Source organism: Calidris pugnax, unplaced genomic scaffold, assembly GCF_001431845.1.
Source record: "Calidris pugnax isolate Ruff unplaced genomic scaffold, ASM143184v1 scaffold22, whole genome shotgun sequence".
NCBI classification, from domain to species: Eukaryota; Metazoa; Chordata; class Aves; order Charadriiformes; family Scolopacidae; genus Calidris; species Calidris pugnax.
In genome coordinates, this window is record NW_015090763.1 from 155,210 (window position 1) to 173,507 (window position 18,298).

The 18,298-nt window shown below is 47.0% G+C and overlaps 1 protein-coding gene across 19 annotated transcripts in view; it reads left to right on the plus strand.

Moving 5' to 3' along the window:
• DNM1 (dynamin 1) overlaps window positions 1-18,298 on the plus strand; it is a 70,742-nt gene that overhangs the window by 34,972 nt on the left and 17,472 nt on the right. For 14 of the 19 annotated variants that reach the window (XR_001412743.1, XR_001412737.1, XR_001412778.1 and 11 more), the window contains exons 11-15: window positions 7,660-7,746; window positions 7,960-8,030; window positions 8,466-8,517; window positions 9,792-9,803; window positions 11,064-11,177. Coding sequence is in view for 12 of the 19 variants with exons in the window: in XM_014947337.1 (XP_014802823.1) it covers window positions 7,660-7,746; window positions 7,960-8,030; window positions 8,466-8,517; window positions 9,792-9,803; window positions 11,064-11,177 (336 nt within the window). In the remaining 7 variants the exon portion in view is untranslated. Of the gene's footprint in view, window positions 1-2,397; window positions 2,537-7,659; window positions 7,747-7,959; window positions 8,031-8,465; window positions 8,518-9,791; window positions 9,804-11,063; window positions 11,178-18,298 lie in introns of all 19 variants that reach the window. The other 5 variants (XM_014947423.1, XM_014947674.1, XM_014948152.1 and 2 more) reach the window with 3 other exon arrangements.

The following is an 18,298-nucleotide window of genomic DNA, read 5'->3' on the forward strand; positions in this document are numbered from 1 at the left end:
GAAAAAGCTCCTCAGTTAGGATGGTGGTATGGGCACTGGAGACTGGAATCACCACAGGCTATTCAGGTGCAGGTAAATGGGCATAGCAGGAGGTGTCTGGAGAGTCTGACACCATCTCTCTGCAAGAGTGGTGAAAGGTGCCCAGGTGGTGATATTTGCCATCACTTGCAGAAATGCCTAGTCCTTAGGGCCAAGAGCCTCTATAGAAGGGCTCAGGCTTGCAGGCATATGCTTTGCCTCCCAGGGCAGACTGGGAAAGCAAAGTGGATGCGGTGAGAGATTGCTCAGGTTTCTAGAGTGCTGGAGGAGCTTCCTTTTTCTGTCCTGCTGTCCTCTCTTGGGGTGTGTGACTGTGGGGAGCACCCAGAAAATTGCCATTAGAGCCTGGCGACAGGTAAGCACAGGCCCTAGGGCTGCCAAGTATCCAGAGTCGCCTGCTAACTGGATCAGAAGGGCCCTCCTTTTTCATGCCCTCTGAAGCTTCCCTTGGTTTGTTCTTCATCCGTCAGTGCTATTCAAAATCTCCCATTCATTAATTCTCTTTGCATCCTTCCCTCCATTTCCCACTTCGTTCTTCATTGTTTCTTTTTGTTTCCTCTTTTACTGACAATTTCAGAATAGACCATCTGTTCTGACAGTGGCAGGTTCCTCAGGTGATCAGGTGGTGGGTACAGCAGGGTAGGAAATAAGAGGAGAAGAGCTACAGAGATGGGGGCAAATGTCACAGATTCAGGATTAAAGCATTTCATTTTAGCTAAAATCCTACTGCTAAGAATTTGATGGTTGACTTCAGTGCTAGTTGCTGTGTGTGTGCTCTAGTAGCCATGGTTACAATTTTGTATTAGAGGAAACAAAATATTGTCATTCAGGTGATACTCAGGTACTGGAAGAGATATTTTTTTTAATATTTTTTTTTTGTGCAGGGCCCCCCAAGTCTGATGGGGGAAACAGTGTATATTGAGCCTAGCAGGGCAACTGGAGTAGTAGGAAACTGCTGTGGAGTCAGAGGATGTGAACTTAGCTCTGGAAATGCTCTTGCTTCGCTCAAAAGGGGCATTGTTGGCACCTTGAGAGAGACTCCTGGGTGAAGCTGAATCCTGAAACGTGTTCCAACTCTTTGCTGCTTAAAAGGCAGACCGACTGTAGGTCCTGAAATGTGTTGGAGTGTTTAATAGCAGTGTTGCTTGGGGTCTTGCAGGTGTTATCCACAGAGATGTGAAAGATGAGGTGAAGGAGGAAATATCTGGTTTCCATGAGGTGGTAGTTATTTATAGTTAGTCCTGGATTGGTTGTTAGCTGTAGGTACCCCAGGTTTGACTATTGGCTGTACTTTTAGAAAGGCAGTATGTCCTTCCCATGTCAAGGGCATATTGTCCCCATGAAAGCACTTGTGAAGCAGTAATGCCCAATAATAAGACGAGTAATTCTGGTTCTGTAACAAAGAGCATCCTCATAGAAGCTCTAAAGTGTTAAAGATATGCTAAAAAACTACTTTGTGTGCAGTAGTCCTGAATTGGATCAACCTTGGCCATATTTTAGTAACCTCAATTTCTGTGGACTTTCTGCTCTTTCATAGTGGAGAATGCTTGGTGTCAGTGGAAACTAATACTTTCTTATAAATCTCGACGGGACTGATGCGACAGGTTATCTGGGATAGAACAGATGCTTTGCATAGCTATGGATGCCCTGTAGCATGTTTGCATTTTCCTAAATGCTGGGTACATCTGTTCTTACCAAGGAAGTTAATGTTGCAGTGAAGGTGAGTGAGATGAAATATACTCTGAAAGTGGAGTAGTTTGTTCTGAATCCCTGAAACAGAAACATCAATTCAGTTCGGTTCTGCCAAAACAAGATGGAAGTGACAGACCTTTGCAAGTCTTAGCTTGGCTCCTGTTCAGGCTTCCTGCAGCTGGAATTAGGAAATACAAAGGGGAGACAACCGTGGTGGGAAGGAAAGGGGAATGCCTGATACAAAAGGAAATGAGATATGGTGAGGTAGGAAGAGAGGCGGTGGCTCACTGTGGCAAGCAACTTGATTCTAAAATCTAAATAAGCTTTCCTTCAGAAAGAGATCACTTGATCCCTGGGGGTTTCCATCCGTTCATCTTGCTCTTGACAGCTCACCATTTCACTGGCCCAGCTGCTCCTACCTCATTCCCCTTTGCCACTTCCATTTGCCTGTAGACTCTCCTGATACTTGGCAGTGCACAGGCCCCATAGCAATGCTCACCTGGTTCAGTAAACTAATGGAATGAACCAAAATCTCACTTCTCATTTTGCCTTGTGTTTTCTCTCTTTTCCCTTTTCCTTCCTTCTCTTTCCTCCTCCTTCCTCCTCTTTCTCTGCTTTGCTTTCTTCTTCCTCGTTGCTTCCTCCCACCCTGCCCCTGCCATGCAGAACGGGTCTCTTCACGCCTGACCTCGCTTTTGAAGCCATAGTGAAAAAGCAGGTGCAGAAGTTGAAGGAGCCGAGTCTGAAGTGTGTGGATATGGTAGTGAGTGAGCTCACATCCACCATCAGAAAGTGTAGCGAAAAGGTAAAGAAACAAAAAATGCAAAGAAAGGTCAACGCCCATCCCATTCCCACACACTTCCATGCTGTTTCTCCACACGCAGCCCAGGAACTCCAGCAAACCTAGTGAGAGAAAATGGATATAAAGATTCATCTAAAGGAGAGCAGCAACCTGCAGGCATAAGGGCAGTTTAAAAGCAGGCTGGGAGAAGTGAGCATCAGCTGATGGGCTCTTTAGCTGAGAAGTGAGCTGGGATCCAGCAGATTACTTTATCACACCCTTTTTTTCTGCCTGGCTCAGTGTCATCCACCTCAGTGTGGATCAAACTCTTTGCAAGCCCTGCTTGCTGTGCCACTGCTTGCACATTTGGAACTTCTTACTTGTTTTTTTCAGGGACCCCCTTAAAATCCAGATGCCCTAGAAAAAGATCTTGCATCCCCACAGCGTTAGTGGTCTGCAGGTTTCATCTTGACTGCAGAACGATGTTGAGCAGTAGCACATACAAAACAACAGTCAGTTGAAAGTTTGAGGCTCAAGATGTTCTGCAAGAGGTATTTGGAGTAAACAGAACATTGCTGTCCCAAAAGGCTTAGGGAAAAGTTTTTCCAGGCATTACACCCTCTGCATCATTCTCCTGCTGATCTCTCACTCCATGGGCTGTGCTCAGTGGGAGGTAGTGTGGATGCTGTTCCTTGTGTGCTGTGACCCACAGGAGGTGAAGCTTTAGGCGAGCAGAGAGCAGCAGCAGGGGGAGAGGGAAACTGTCCTGAGTGACGTGGAGGGTGTCAAATACTTCTTAGAGGCTGGGGCAGGAGTGGGTTTCTTTCCCAGGCTGGTTTCTTCCAGGAGGGGGCACCACATTCCTCCTTTAAAAAAAAAAAAGCCACAGTTGTGGCAATTGGTGTTAATCTTAGCAGTGAGGGGCCAGAAACATGTCTGTGGCACAACAGAAATATGTTCTGGAACCTGAGTTGGAAAGGGCTGTTTCGCGGGTTATTTTAGAACTTGAAAATAACAGTTCTCTTCTTAGAAAGTTATAGCCAGACTCACCAACATGTGCCCTTAACTGGGAAGGAAGGGAAGGTAAGAGTTGCCGTGAGTTCAGGGTGAAGGCAAGAGCTGAGCTGATAAAGTCTGGTTGTACTTAGGAACACAGAGCTCACCTCTGCCTCTGTTAAGGAGACATCCTTCTCATGCCCCAAGCTCTGCCCAATCTATTTCTTTCAGAGTCCTGCTGTTGCCAGATTGTGGGGGCTGATGTGGTGAGGCACAGAAATTCCTTTCCAGCCTGTTTCTCTTCTTGGTGGTTTGGTGGGGGTTTTTTATTATTTTGTGTTGATGGGATTGATGGAAGGTAAGAGTTGCCGTGAGTTCAGGGTGAAGGCAAGAGCTGAGCTGATAAAGTCTGGTTGTACTTAGGAACACAGAGCTCACCTCTGCCTCTGTTAAGGAGACATCCTTCTCATGCCCCAAGCTCTGCCCAATCTATTTCTTTCAGAGTCCTGCTGTTGCCAGATTGTGGGGGCTGATGTGGTGAGGCACAGTAACCCCTTTCCAGCCTGTTTCTCCTCTTGGTGGTTTGGTGGGGTTTTTTTATTATTTTGTGTTGATGGGATTGATTCTTAACACTATTAACTGTATCTGGCTGGAGGTGTTTGCTCTGGGTGGGGAGGGAGAAAGATCACAAAAACCAGTTTCTCTGTTGGACCATGCCATTAGATTGGCTGGACACCCACTTGCTCAGTGGATTTTAATCAGTGATATGGTGGAGGACCCTGTGGGGATGTTCCAAGGTGTGACGTAAGGTGTTCCAAGGTATATCCTGTAAGGAAGGTGATAGTAGCAGTGACTTTGTAGGAGACTAATGGCTGTAATAAAACCTGGAGAGGCCAGGGAGGCAGATGTTAGGGATGGAAAATAACTGCCTGAATTAAAATATGTAGCAATAGTACCGGAAAATGAAAGGAAGGCTGTAGTAGTGCTGAAAGTCAAATATAGACATGTAATGAGAAGGTTAATCCTGCCTGTATCTCCCTCTGAAAGAGTAGAAGGTAACAAGGTAACTGCCATAGACCACTTTAGGATAGCAGCCAGCCTGAGAATGGGTTCTGATGGTGTAAGGTAGTAACAGCACAGGGGCATTAGTTCTGTTGTGATATTTATCTTGCATGTTATAGCCCTAACTGCTTGACGTGGACAAGAGCATGTGCTATTAGGGGAAGCATCTGGAAAAGGCTACTTTAGGACTGATGCTAATTGTAAGGTAATACCCAGCCTGCTGTGTCATGGACTGATGCTGCATTTTTGATGACAAAAACAAACCTTTAAACTCACCAGAAGTCCTGCAAGGCTTTTTGAAAGGAAGTCCGTTTGGGCTAACACCTCTTGAATTAGCTTAACAGTCCTGTAGCCTTGGTTTGTTGCTGTCCTGAAATATTGTGTGTTACTGTTTGTGTGCTGCCACAATTATTTCGTTTCACCCCAGATGGTGAAGAAATCTTTGTACGTGCAGTTGATAAAGCTGCATAGATGGAATAATATGAGACTATTAATAAAGAACACAGGAGACAGACCCATCTGTTTGTTGTGTGCTACAGAAGTACAGCTTTCCTGTATGAAGAGATTTGCAGTTGACTGTCTCTTGACTATTAGACAAAGTTGAGGGCTGAAGAGAGGGTAGCCATTAAGAGCTGTTCTGACTGGCCTGATTCTGAGTTTCTACCAGTTGGTTAATGGAGAGTAGCTCCAAAATCAACATAAAGCTGGTGTACGCATGCAAGCCCTTACACTGAGGAGGACAGTGTTCTAGCCAGTGTTTTTCCAAAAGCAGGAACCTTCTGTGCCAGACTGCACTGCAGCATCTCACAAGTGCAGGAAGGTCTTGCAAGTCAGCAACCCTTCAGCTAAAAGTTGATCTCTGGTGTGCTGGCAAGGACTCCTGGAATCTGCAAAGAGGGGAACTAAGGAACATTGGGACAAATTGGTTTTCAGAGGGCTGTAAACTTGTATTTTGATTAAACAGGCAAATGCAGCTAAAACAGGATCGAAAACCCGCTTGAGCTGGGACACGATCCCAGGCTGACAGACTATATCCCCTTGAAGGGTCGCCTGCTCTCCTGTCTTTCAGAGTCATGGCATTTCTGGGTGCTGTTTGTACAGCTGGTGATAACTCCTTGCCCCTCTATGCCCAATTGCACGTTCCCTGGTGGTGTGACACTCTGTGGCTTGTCTGTGTCCTTTTTCCTTGCCCACTCCTGCTTCTCCTGTGCATGCTTGGGGTTGGAAGCTCCTGCATGGGGACTGATGCTGTCAATTTATTTTTGCACATGAATGTTGCTGGATGACCTGGGTTCTGAATCAATCACAACTTATTTTGCACTTTGTGTGCATTTGTACTGGTTGGGAGTGGGATGATAGGGGGGAGACTTCTGTGGTTTTTTGTTTGACTGTTTTTTTTAATTTGAAGCAAAGAAGCTGAGACTTGCTTAGAGGTTTTCCAACTTCCTGTTTTTCTGTTTTGACATAACTTGCCCATCTATCCTTTGCCAACCCCCCAAAGGAAACAGGAAGCGTTGCCTGTGTGTCTCTGAAGCAACCAGCTGCCTGAACCATAAAAATCATGGAGAACACCCAGTTTGTACTTTCAAGACAAGGTGGTGGGGAGAACACAAATTCCACTTGTGGGTTGTTTTTTTTCCCTTGCCTGTGTAGGGTCATTGGCATTCAAAACAAAGCACACGTTTGAAAATATAGTGTCAAAGCTAGTCCTCAATTTCAGATTCCGGCTACTGCAACTCTCTTGACAGCAAGGGTGCTGAAAGGATTTGAGGCTATTTGTAGTCAGATGTTAGGAATATTTTTACTGGTTAGTATAGAATCTGGCTTCTGCTAGTGATGCTGAACACTTTCAGCCATTTCCTTCTAGTATGTTATAATTCCTTATGTATACAGAACAAAAGGGCTAACCAGTTTAGGAAGGAGCTCTCATGTAAATTGGAGGAACAAAACAAATGCAGTGCATATAGTAGGCAAATGAGATTTCTTTTTGTACACCACCTTGAGGGAATATAAAAGGCTCATATTAGGAAATGCTGTTTGACATTCTAGTCAAATCGAGGGTAATATTATAAAAAGAAAAGGAAATTATGGAAATTATTTCAGAGGGGATAGGTGAAGTGGGGAAGAAAGGGCTGAATGCTGGGTCTGGAGGATTAATTTCATTTGACTGTGCTGGGCCTGACCTGAGGAATGTACAGCTACTGCTACTGAAATCACTAGAGGTTTATCAATCTAGGCAAGTAGGTAGGTGCTGTGTGAAACCCCAAGGGCTTTAAGGGTGCTCTTTTGGAAGGGTTTCTCATGTATAATCTCTGGAGATAGTCTTCTTTTGAACCACAGCTAGTGAAGTCCTACTTCTGTCTGGGCAGGAGAGGATTCCCTTCTCAATAACATGGCAAAAAGTGTGGTGTAGGTGCGATGTGAGTAACAGACCTTAACTATGTCATCCTGCCCTAGCACAGGGGGTGATGAGTGGGTAGGAGCAACTGGATGCCCAGAACGCAGTGTTTCTTGAAGAGATGTCCTCTTGAGTTGGTCAGATCCTCTGCCTTTGCTAGCAGATGTTGATGGAGAGGGGCAGATGTTTACACTTAATGCTTCAGCAAATGGAGATTGAAATCCACTTCACTTTCCAGGGAGACTTCCCATAGGATTTAGCAGGTTGTAGCAACAGGCCATTCATCTGCTTAGCCTACTACAGTGACATGCTGAACATCTAGAGAAACTGTTCACTTTAATGGGGAAAAACCCAACAAGGAATAAGCAACGTATTTACATCTGGGGTTTGTCAAGAGCCTCATGCCAGGAAGAATGTGATGGGTGCGGAGCAGGTCTCTGGTGAGGCAGAAAGGTTGCTGCAAGAGTGAAAAGGACTTTTCTCTGAAGCCCAAAGCAAGAGAGAATGAACCTTGCCCCCAACAGACCTCCAGGAACTTGGAAAAAAATCTCTCTGCAAGTCCAACTTTCTAGAACTTCCCTTGAAAATATCTGATTGCGGGGTGTATGTGTGCATGCATGCATACATGTGGGGGGCTGCTCCCCCCTTATGCCTCCCTTTCCCATGTGCACGTGCTTTCTCTCTCTTGCAGCTCAGCCAATACCCCCATCTGCGTGAGGAGATGGAGAGGATTGTTACTACTCACATTCGTGAGAGAGAAGGCAGGACCAAAGATCAGGTAAGGGATCAGGAGTGTGTGTAAGAGGGGAGGTTGGGTGGAGTGGGGGACACCTTTGAAGGGACAGTCTAGGCTAGAGTGACCTGAGCCAAAGGGTGTCTGGCCACAGAGGGCTGATCAGATGAAAAATGTACAGGGCTCTGTCTGCCCCTGACTATTAGCAGCGTCAGTCACTAATGTCTGTTTTCCTCTGTCTGTGCTTCTCTTTGGCAGGTCATGCTTCTAATAGACATTGAGCTGGCTTACATGAACACAAACCATGAGGATTTCATTGGCTTTGCCAAGTAAGCACCTGCATCCTATTGCCTCCTCTTCTCTGCATGTGTTTCCTGTGGCTCTGTCCTATAGATGCTCCAATAAATGGGTTGCAGAGGCCCTGGTGCAGATGCTGTGGTCCCAAAGTATGGTTCAGCTCTCAGTATTGCTTGGTTTTCGGTGGCCTCTGTATTGCAAAGCTGGGGAGGAGAATAGGGATGTGTAGAAGGGGGAGTTAGAGTATTAGGGTTGTGTTGGGAGGGGAAACAGCAGAAGCTGTAAAGAGTTACTGACCCAAGAGTGGTTCAGGTGGGAGTGAGAAGATGAGTAGACCAGGCTGAGAGAGCAGATGGAAATATATTGGGTTATCAAGGCTTGGAAGCCAGTGGCTATCTGATGGGAGCAGGATTCAGATGATCAAGAAGAACTTGAGGGGTTTTGAATGTCTCTGCTGTTATTTGCAGCGCTCAGCAGAGGAGCAGCCAGATGAGCAAGAAGAAGGCAGCTGGCAACCAGGTAGGCAAAGTTTCATCTCCTTCACTGCTGCAAGAAGGACATGTTTGCTACCTGGAAGCTACCAGGTGGACAAGTGCTGGGTTGGATGCAGCAGTGCTCAAAGTTGTGGTTTTTTTTACTCATTAAACTGTTTATACCTGGAGAATAGTGTTTAGGCTAACTGCAGCCAGGAAGAACTCAACATGTAGGAGCAATGGAGGGAAAGTGTTGTAGAGGGAAATGGATGCTCGATAATCGAGATCTGGTCTTGCTTTTCTGGTACCAATCTAGTGGGAGGTAACCCTGCCTATGGCAGGGGGGTTGGAACCAATGATCTTTAGGGGCCCTTCCAACTCTACCATTCTATGATTCTATTAATGTGTAAATCAGCCCCTTCACAGGCTGTGCTAACTCTTCTGCTGAGCCGAGGGGTACAGAACACTGGGTCTGAACTGTTACAGCACAGGATTGTCTTTTCTAGTTGTCTTTCCCATCAGTGGTATCTACTTTCTGGAAGGGGATTTAAAGAGGGTTCATGGACTCTCTTCTGGAGAACTTCACTGGAAATACTTAAACCTCTGTACAGGGAGACAAAGGGTGATTATGGCCATGGTTGCACTGGGTATGTATGAGAACACACCTGTGGGAGAAGACAGCAGTGGAGGGGAGTTCTCTTAGCCCTTCAGGAACTGTCAGAAGCACACATACAATTAAAAAGGGGCTAATGACACTTTATCCTAGATTTGCAAGGCTATGTAAGCTTAGAAGACCTTGTGGAAACAAAGCCTTACAAGCAGTGTCATAGGGAATGGAAGCAAATGGTTTTGGTTAGTCTTTTTTAAGAAATTCACTCCTGACACCCATCCTCTATAACATGTTTGACCACCTTTCCCTGCACATCAACACGCAGACTGTTTCCATACTGTTGGCTGGCAGGTAGGTCAGCAGGTTGGGCTGGACAACCATCCATTTCATGGGATCTTGGAGCAGCTGTAGGGAACCCCATCCTCTGCAGTACACCTTACAGAAGAGCTGAGTGTCAAAAAAGCGCAAAGGGCAAACCCTGGATCTACCTGTAAAGCGCTTTGGCTTTCCCATTAGCAGACTTTATTTTGGGATGGGGGTTGCTTTTGTTAACACCTGGGTTTAAAAGATTTGGTATCGGCTTCCAATTTATTTTATTTTATGTTTGAGCCTCTCTTCTCCTGCTCCAGCTTTCCTAGTAACAATCTCTCCTCTCTTTGCTCCTCTCCTGCTCTCTGCTCTGCTGCTGTTGCTATGGTTCCCCTTTGCAGGATGAGATCCTGGTGAGTAGAAGGCCACTCAGCAGGGTGTGCTAATGAACATTAATGTTGCATCTGGGAAGGCAAGAACAGTTCATAGACAAATTATTCCCTCTGCTGCTGAATGGGGAGAAGGGGGAAGCTGGCACTGGACTCAGGTGAAGCAGAAATTAGGTGGAAAGGTAGCATGTTGAGGAAAAATTCAGAACTGCTGGTACATCTTGTGAGTGGGTGGAGATAAAAAGCAGTAATCCAAGGATGTGTGGTTCTGTTTCGCTGCCCCCTCCTGCCCAGAGAGAGAATAGGGCTCTCTCGAGCTTAACAGTAGGCATGAGATGAAGATCCTGTGCTCCTACATTTACCTTTGTAGGATAAATTGACAATAAAGAGGATTGTGTACCTCTGTGGTAGGCTGCTCACACAGTGCAACTTGCTCGTATGCAGTGCAGTCACAAGGGTTTTTCAATGCCAGGTTGTTTTCAGCAAGCACATCCAGACAACAAGGTACACACATAATGCATGCAGATGTCTTTGGGTGTTAACATTGCAGTAATACATACATAAGCTAATGCATTTAAGCTGACATGTTACTTCCATGTGATTGATGCATGTGTGAGGCTCTAAACCAGCACTTGGTGAATTGGAGTTCCCTAGACAGTAATAGCCTGGCTTCTTTACAGACTAATCTTAAAGGAAGTTATTTTGCCCTAAATTAATATGACTGCTCAAGTACCTGGGTATGCTGAAGTACTAACTCCAGATGCACCATTTTGTTCTGTTGTAACCTAGTGTCTCCTTTTTACTAAACTCAATTCTTTTTGGGTTCTTTGCCCGTCTCTTCTTCTTGAAGTGGTTCCCCCCACCCCTGAGTTGGGTGAAGAGTTCCGCACGTGCAGTCTGCCGGAGGGTGTGCTGGTGTCCTGGTTTTCTCTAGGCATGGCCTTTTCTGGGTGTGTTGCTGTGATCTGGTGCTTGTAGGTTGTACCAGTGTCCAAGGCTTGATGCAGTTCTTCCTGCATCTCTTTCCTCTTGGCAGAGGGTATAATGCACAGCACTGCCAGGTTCCTTCCTGCGTCCTTTTTATGCTATTCCTGGCTCCTTCGAGGCAAAGAACTTGCCAGACCTGGCCAGTTGAGTTGGGGGGCTCTTCTGGCAGCAGCAGAGAGCACGGTGTTCCTTGTCTTTCCATACTACTCTGTGTGGATACCCTCTGATCTTTCCTCTGTTGCCTAAGGGACAGGCTTCTAGGGCCCTTGTTAATGCTTGCTGCTTCCACCCCCTTAGGTCATCCGGAAGGGCTGGCTCACCATCAATAACATTGGGATCATGAAGGGTGGCTCCAAGGAGTATTGGTTTGTCCTGACAGCGGAGAACCTCTCCTGGTACAAGGATGATGAGGTGAGTAGCTCAACTCTGTCACTTGAGTTTTGGGATGTATCTTCTGAGTACTTGTCTGTAGCTTGTGTCAGAAGCTGAAACTATCCTTGGGCCAGGTTCTGTGTGGTCTCAGCGCTGCTGAGTGTTTCTGAGTTGATGTGAGTGTGGCTTTTTTGATGCACAAGGAGTAACATCTGTGTCTCAAGCCCTGGCTCAGCAGAAAGTTGACAGAGACTTGGAATCAAATTGACCTTTATTTGTTTTCCTGTGGCAGCTGTGATCAAGGGTGTGATGGGTTATTTCCAAGATTTGGACTTGTTGGTATTTGTGGGGCAGCCATGATGAGTTTCCTGAAGGAGTATGGCAGAGGTTTACATGCATCTGTCCTGGTCACAAGAAAAAAGCTCTCTCCTTTCTGAGTGTAACAACAAGAGCTGTGGACCTGAAGCTGCAGCTCAGCTACTGGCTCCTTATGACACGGAGTAAATTACTTAAAATATCCAGGATTCAGTTGTTAAACCTGCAAAGCAGGAATGTCTCTTTTTGCTTATTTCTATATTGAATGTGCCAGTTAACACATAATTTGTAAAATTGCTTGGTTGTGAATGATGTACTGCTGATCAAAAGTACGGTGATGTGTGGAATATCACTGATAGGAACATGGACCCACTCTGTAGAGTTCCTTGAAAATATTGAATATTAGTAATTCTGGTGTTGTGCTGTGGTAGTTTTCTGCTTCAGTGGGAAATGATATAAGCAGACAGAATTGTCCCAGCTGAAATGATCGTTGTCAGCAGTGTGCTGCTTCCTGTGCAAGACAAAGGTAGATAATTGTTTTTTCTGATTACTTTGAAAAGAGAAAGAGTAGCTGGATGGTTTTGGTAAAGACGTAATTGACAGGGTTAGACCCACTCAATGTGCTGGGGGATGAAAAATGCCTGGCGTGATACAGTCACGCATTCCGAGTTGATCGAGGTTCCTGATGGCAAATAAAGAAACTGCTCTGCCTTTTGCTGTAGTTTGTGTCCCTCAGCTGGTCCGAGGCACACGGTAGCCACAGCAAGGCCTGGCTTCTTGTCTAGTGCATATCAGTGGGCCTGTTTCATTCTCGGCAGGTGGAAATGATGACAAATACAGTGATGAATCAGCCTCTAAATGTCACTTTCTGCATGGAGACTGCTGCTGTGCTGCTATGGATGAGCAGGCAGCAAATTCCTAATTAAAGAACCAGGCATTGAAATATCTTTTGCTAAATCGGTGTGGCTCTGCTATACGACTGCTGACCTTTTGTGTTCAGAGTTGCTGGGGGAGGCTTCACTTTCCTCTAGGCTGGGTATGCAGGTCGAGTGGTTATAAACATCAAGTAGTTTAATCAAAGCCAGCTGCTGCATCTGTACTACAGAGAGGATCAGAATTCCCTGTTCTTCCCTGGGGAGTGGGAGGGAGGGCTGCAGTGGGGATGTGTAAACTGTTGATAGATTCCAGTTGCCTGGGATGGGGTTTGGACCTCCCTTCCCTCCTCAGAGAGGGCAGCCTTGGGGGAGGTCAATAGCAACTGCAGGTCTGTACCATTTCCCTTCTGCATAGCAAGAGGTAGAGCTGCCTAATGAAAACAGCTCCCTGCCAGCTTTGGTCCCTTAAACATGGGAGAACCAGCGCTGATGAGGTCTGAGCTGCCTCTGAGAAAGGAGCCTTTGTCTTCCACTGAGTGGGAGCAGGGGGAAAAGGGAAGCATGGTTTTATTTGCTTCCTTCCCAAGTTCAGCTCCTTGATCTCTGGCTGTTATAAGGACAAGAGGCAGTAACTTCCACCTGGGCTCCTTAGTTGAGTCAGGCTAAAAGGTGATGCATTTGAGGGGCAGCTGGAGAGCCTTGAGCACCACGATTCCCATCCCAAACCTTAGTCCTGCATGGAGCTGGCTCCATCCCGAAGAGCTGTCTGCAGTGCATGGTCCTCTGTCAGACAACTACCTTTGCATGTCTGTCCCAGAGTTCTCCGTCTCCACCAGTTCAGGAGAATTTGCGTCCTCTACAGCTCCTGAAATGTTGTCATGTGGTTTTTAAAGGCGGTACACCATGATCCTTCTTCAGTGAAGCTCTGGGAGGAAGGGGGAGGCTTTGTCTGCCCCACCCTGCACTTCTGTGGGCTCTCTTGTCCCAGTTCCCCTGTGCTCTGGATGCTGTCCAGAGGGAACGAGGCAGGAGCTGAGTCCGTCTTTGTGGATAGAAGTGCTGGTGGCAGAGCTGTGGGTGATGATGGGGGAAGGAGAGGGGTGAGAAGGTGTGCGGTGGGGTCAGGGTGCAGACTGGGCTAGCTCCTCTGGGGCTGGGGGGAGTTGGGAGCACAGCTTCTCCCTCCCCTGCCTTGCAAGCCAGGACCTGGAGTGTGGAATTAAGACATCTGGACCCCATTAGTGAAATACCAGTCTTTCCGCAATGCTGGCTTGTTTTCCCTCTGCCTCTGAAGAAAGGAACTGAAACTTCATGTCTTAAAGGGCCCAGCATTACATGTTAGCAGGGGTCTATATGGCTGCTGATGCTCAGGAGGGGCCTGAAGGAGTGTGATGGGGAATGGGAGGGGAAGGAAAGAGCGGGCCAGGCGGGGGTGGAAAGTTGGCTCCCCACTCTGCCTTGCTGCCAAGAGCATGTGTGTGTGCTCCTTGGGCTCTCTGTTTTTCTTCCTGTCTCCTTTCAATGAGTCAAACACTGGCCCCATGGAGAGCGGCCCCACAGGCAGCTGGCCTCCCAAGACCTGGAGACCCTCCTGAGGTACCTGCACCTCCTGAACCCTGTGGGATTCGGTGGGAGGGAGAGGTGGGGAGGAGCGTGCTCTGGCTGTTGGCAATATAGAGTGGGACTTCCTTGCTCAGGGAGGCCACGGTGTCCCCAGAGCTGGAGCAGCAGCACAGCACACTGGCTAACTGCTCAGCAAGCGACATAGTGGACATAATAAAGGAACTTAACTTGAATAGTACTTCTGAATCCCTTATGAAATGTGGAGTGCCCACTTCTCTGCAGGGCTTTCCCACCTGCTGGAAAAGAGGGTCTGTGAGCTGGGCTAGAGCTGCTGGTGATGGGCACCTTGTAGGCGAGATGCAATGAGCACTGAGCTCAGTGCTCCCCATCACTGAACTTACTGCCAGCTGGAGGTGGCCCCTGTGCTCTCTGCTCTGCAAGGGTGACAGTTTCTGCTGGAGTGCCTGTGTGCCACTGTGTGCCGGAGTGTTCATACAGCTGGATGGATGGATATATCTGCTGTTTCCTTGGGGAATTTGTGTGACTGTACAATACAGATGGGACCTTCTGTCCTTACTCAGGTAAATCATGTACTAGAAATTTGGGGCTTGTAAGAGCAGGTGACTACATGGGAAGAATATGGCCTTATTTGCTTGTGTGAAAGTGTTGGTGTTGTGGGCAATGTCGGTGTGTTTGAGTCCTGGGTCTGTACAGGAGGGGTGGGCAGAGTGTTTCAGGTACTTCCAGGTGTGTTGGGGAGTACTTCATATTCTTTATGCATCATGTTGATTCCTGCTGCACCGGTTGTGCTTGGGCTCTTTCTTCATGTTGATACTTTCTCTTTTGCTTGAAGTACAAAGGTACTCTCTCCTGTCCTGGGAAAGATTTGACCTTGTTGACAGTCACTAGATAGCTGCTTATTCTGTACCTGTCAATGTCTTGTACCCAATTCTGGTTTAAAATTACCTTGATCAATACCAAGATTGTTCCCTCTCAACACACACACGCACTCTCCCCCCTTTACCTCCTCTCCTCCCCCCCAACAGTCTGTGTCCTTGAGGCACAGCTGAGCTGGAAGAAATCTTTGTCTTTGCTCTGATGCCCCCAAGTCATCAGAAACTTGCTGTGATGGGTCCAGCTGCTGCCAGGTTTTTGCCTCCAGCTTGTTTAAAGACCATAGGAGCAGGTCTGCTCTGAGGTTCTCCCTCTCCGGCTTTCACACCACTCTCAGGTGTGCTCTGGAACACATTTCTTCTCTTAAGTCCTCTGTAGAGAACTTTCATTCATTCATTCACTCATCTTTTTTCACAAGTACATGTTTTCTCATGGATAATATCTTAGTCTTAATTAGTTCTCATTTATGCTTTCGCTCACTGTTTCTCTTCTTTCTTTTCCAGACAAACATCAAAGCAAACACAACTTCCAGAGTATCCAAACCTGCAACTCTCAATCCTTTGTAGGTTTTTCTTTATATTAATGACCAGCATTCTTTATGATGTGAAACCTCCTTCCTCCAGTCACCTTTCTCTGCTTGATCCTGCCTTCTCAGGTAGCAAAGCACAGTGCAGCTGTAACTCCACCAGGCCCGTGTGTCTATATCTACATTTTATGGCAAAGTTTAGCATGTGAAACACAAGCCACCCTGAGCACAGCTACCCCTGGGATAAGTGCATGATGCTGAAAGAAATAAGAGGGGGATGACAGAGATGGAGGAGGAATAAGGGGGTTGTGAACAGGCTGATGAACAGGCAGATAAAAGTCATCATCAAGCATGGCTCCAAAGGGTTATATCCTCACAGGCTGAGGCATGAGTGAACTTTGCATGCAGCTATCCCCACAGCCCACCCTCTCCAAGCATGTCCCTCTGCCGTGCAGGTGTTGCCGTCCCCGTGCAGCACTGGCAGTGTGTGGTGTATCCCAGCACAGCCTAACCAATGTGCAGACTACTGTACAATCTCGTAGTCCTGAACAGGTAGTCTGAACACTGGGCAGACGGAGTGGAGCCTCTGCGATCTGCTCTCCGGCTATCAGCAGCTCCTTAGTCCTTTCCCCCTTCCTGCTTTTGGGATGGGGATTGGGGGGCAGAGATGGGGTGAAAGAAAGTCCAAGTCCTGATTTGAAGAAACATCCTCCTCTGGCAGCCGGAAAGAAGAAATGTTGCTCTCTGCATGTTTCCAGTTTGGAGCAAGCTTCCAAGATCCTTTCTCTTCCAGTGCTGGTATCAGGCTGGTACCTGGTTTCCACCTGGGGTATGCTGTACCTTTTTGGAAAGAGAGGGGGGAAAAAGGAAAAAAAAATATCAATTACTGCTCTTTGGGGAGGAAATGCTGTGAAGTTTTGGCTGTCACCCAGGTGTGCAGAACTTGTTGCTTCATTCAACTCCTCTTCTTCCCCATGGATCTGTGTGGGAGGATTCCCAGGCCCCACGCACCCCCATCTCTTTCTGTCCTGTAGATCAGCCCTTTGCCTGGGGTCCGGAGCAAAGCTCAAACAGACCCAGGTTTTGCTTCCAAGTCCTCAAAAGGTTCCTTTGACCCACCTTGGCCAGTTGCCTTTGCAGCTCACCTCTGGCTCCTGCAGGAGCAGTCCACATCCCTTCTTTTTCTCCCCCCACTATGTCTGGCATTGCTGAGCCTCCCTCCCTCTTCTGGTTTTTGCTCCCTCCCTTCTTGCTTCCCTTCTGTCCTTCTGCCTCAATTGACGTGGCAGTGGAAAGCTAAAGAGACTCGAGGGAGGAGCTTGCTGGCTGCTGGGAAGGCCGGAGGTTGGCAGGAAGCGAGCCGGCTGACGGATGGGGTTGCGCGGGGGAAAGGAAGGTTCCCTACCCCGCATGGAAACTTGAGGAATGCTGTCGCCTTTCTGTGGCGCTTGGCTCCCATGTAACGATTCCAGATGTTAGCCCTGGCCCCTGCGGTTTGCTCCCTCTCTCCCTGGTGCTGCAGGGATAAAGAGGGCTTTATGTACGGCACACCTCTCCCTTCCAGGATCCCCTTCTCTTGTCTGCGTTCTGGTGGACGGTTAAGATTTGTGGCCAAAAATACAAACACCCAGGACTCCCACTTTGGCTCTAACCATGCGCTGAGGAGGGGTAACCAACCTTCTTTTCCCAGAGGTGTGCAGCACTTTGTGTGCGTGTTGCACTTTGCCTCATCAAAGAAAGTCAAATACTCGGGGACAGTTCATCCCTGTCCTGGCACAGGGACAGATGTGGGAAGAAATGTGTGCTTGTCCTTTGTAAAGGCTGGTGGGCATTCCTCTCACCTTAGAGAGGTCACAGCGGTGGAGTTTGGGACACTGTAGCCTCTCTTAAGCTACTCTTATTTCTGCCTGTGCTTTCTTGTATACCCTCTGATGGGTTCCCAGGGTTGCACTTAGCTGCATGTTTAAATCTGTGCATTATTTCAGCTGATGTAAATAAAAATCTTTACTTTTGTGCAGGTGAGTTGATTACCATTGCTGTGCTTACTAAGCCAACAGCAATGGCTGTGATTAATCACGAGTCCAGCCTAGTGTCTGCAGAGCTTTTGAACTAAATCAGCTTAAAATCTTAGGATGTGTTGTTTAAGTTAAACCATTGCAGCTTTCTGATGTAAACAAGCCATTACAGCTGCTTTGCAGCTTGGAGGAGGGATTGCAGTGTCCAGTAAATTATGCTCTGAGGGTAAAAGTTGCGTTACAGGGTGTTTTGGAATGATGGTCTCAATGTACGTATGTTGTGGGGTGACTAGGGCTTCCTGGAAGAATCACAGCTCAGAAATTCAGCTCTTCTAATGTATGTTTTCTTTGCAGAGACACGGAGCAGAAAGTGGTTGGTAACTTCTTGTTTGGGGGGATGGGTGGTTCAACTTAAAATGCTCAACTAACCTGTGTTCAAATACTCCAGGCTGTTTTTTCAGAACCTTCTTCCTAATAATCTTGTAGTGTCCGTGTATTCATGCAGTGTGTTTTTTATCAATTATGATGTTAATGTTTTCCAATTGAGTAGAGTTTTATTGCAGGAGTTCCCAAAATGCCATGCAAGTGTCTAACACAAATGATTTAACTGAAGCTCCAGTCATCTCTGGGGCAGGTTTGTTTACCCATGGCACTTTACGCCTTACAAGAAGGAAAGGAGATTAAGGGGTTTAAGCAAGATGAATTTCTCTGAATTTCACATGGCCACCAATTAAAACAATGGCAATGCTCTTTCTCCCATATCCACAGACCCATGTCTCTGTGCAAAAGGAGGTGTTTGTCATAACAGCTACAGGGAAACCTTTAATTAGTTTATTTGTGCTCCAAATGCAAACTGAGAGCTAATAATTCTGCCAATTACTTTCTTGTACTGCGAGTGCCAATTTCCAACCTTAGGGGAGCCCACACATGCATCTGTCAGCTTCATTTCACATGTATCTGAGAGCAGGAAAA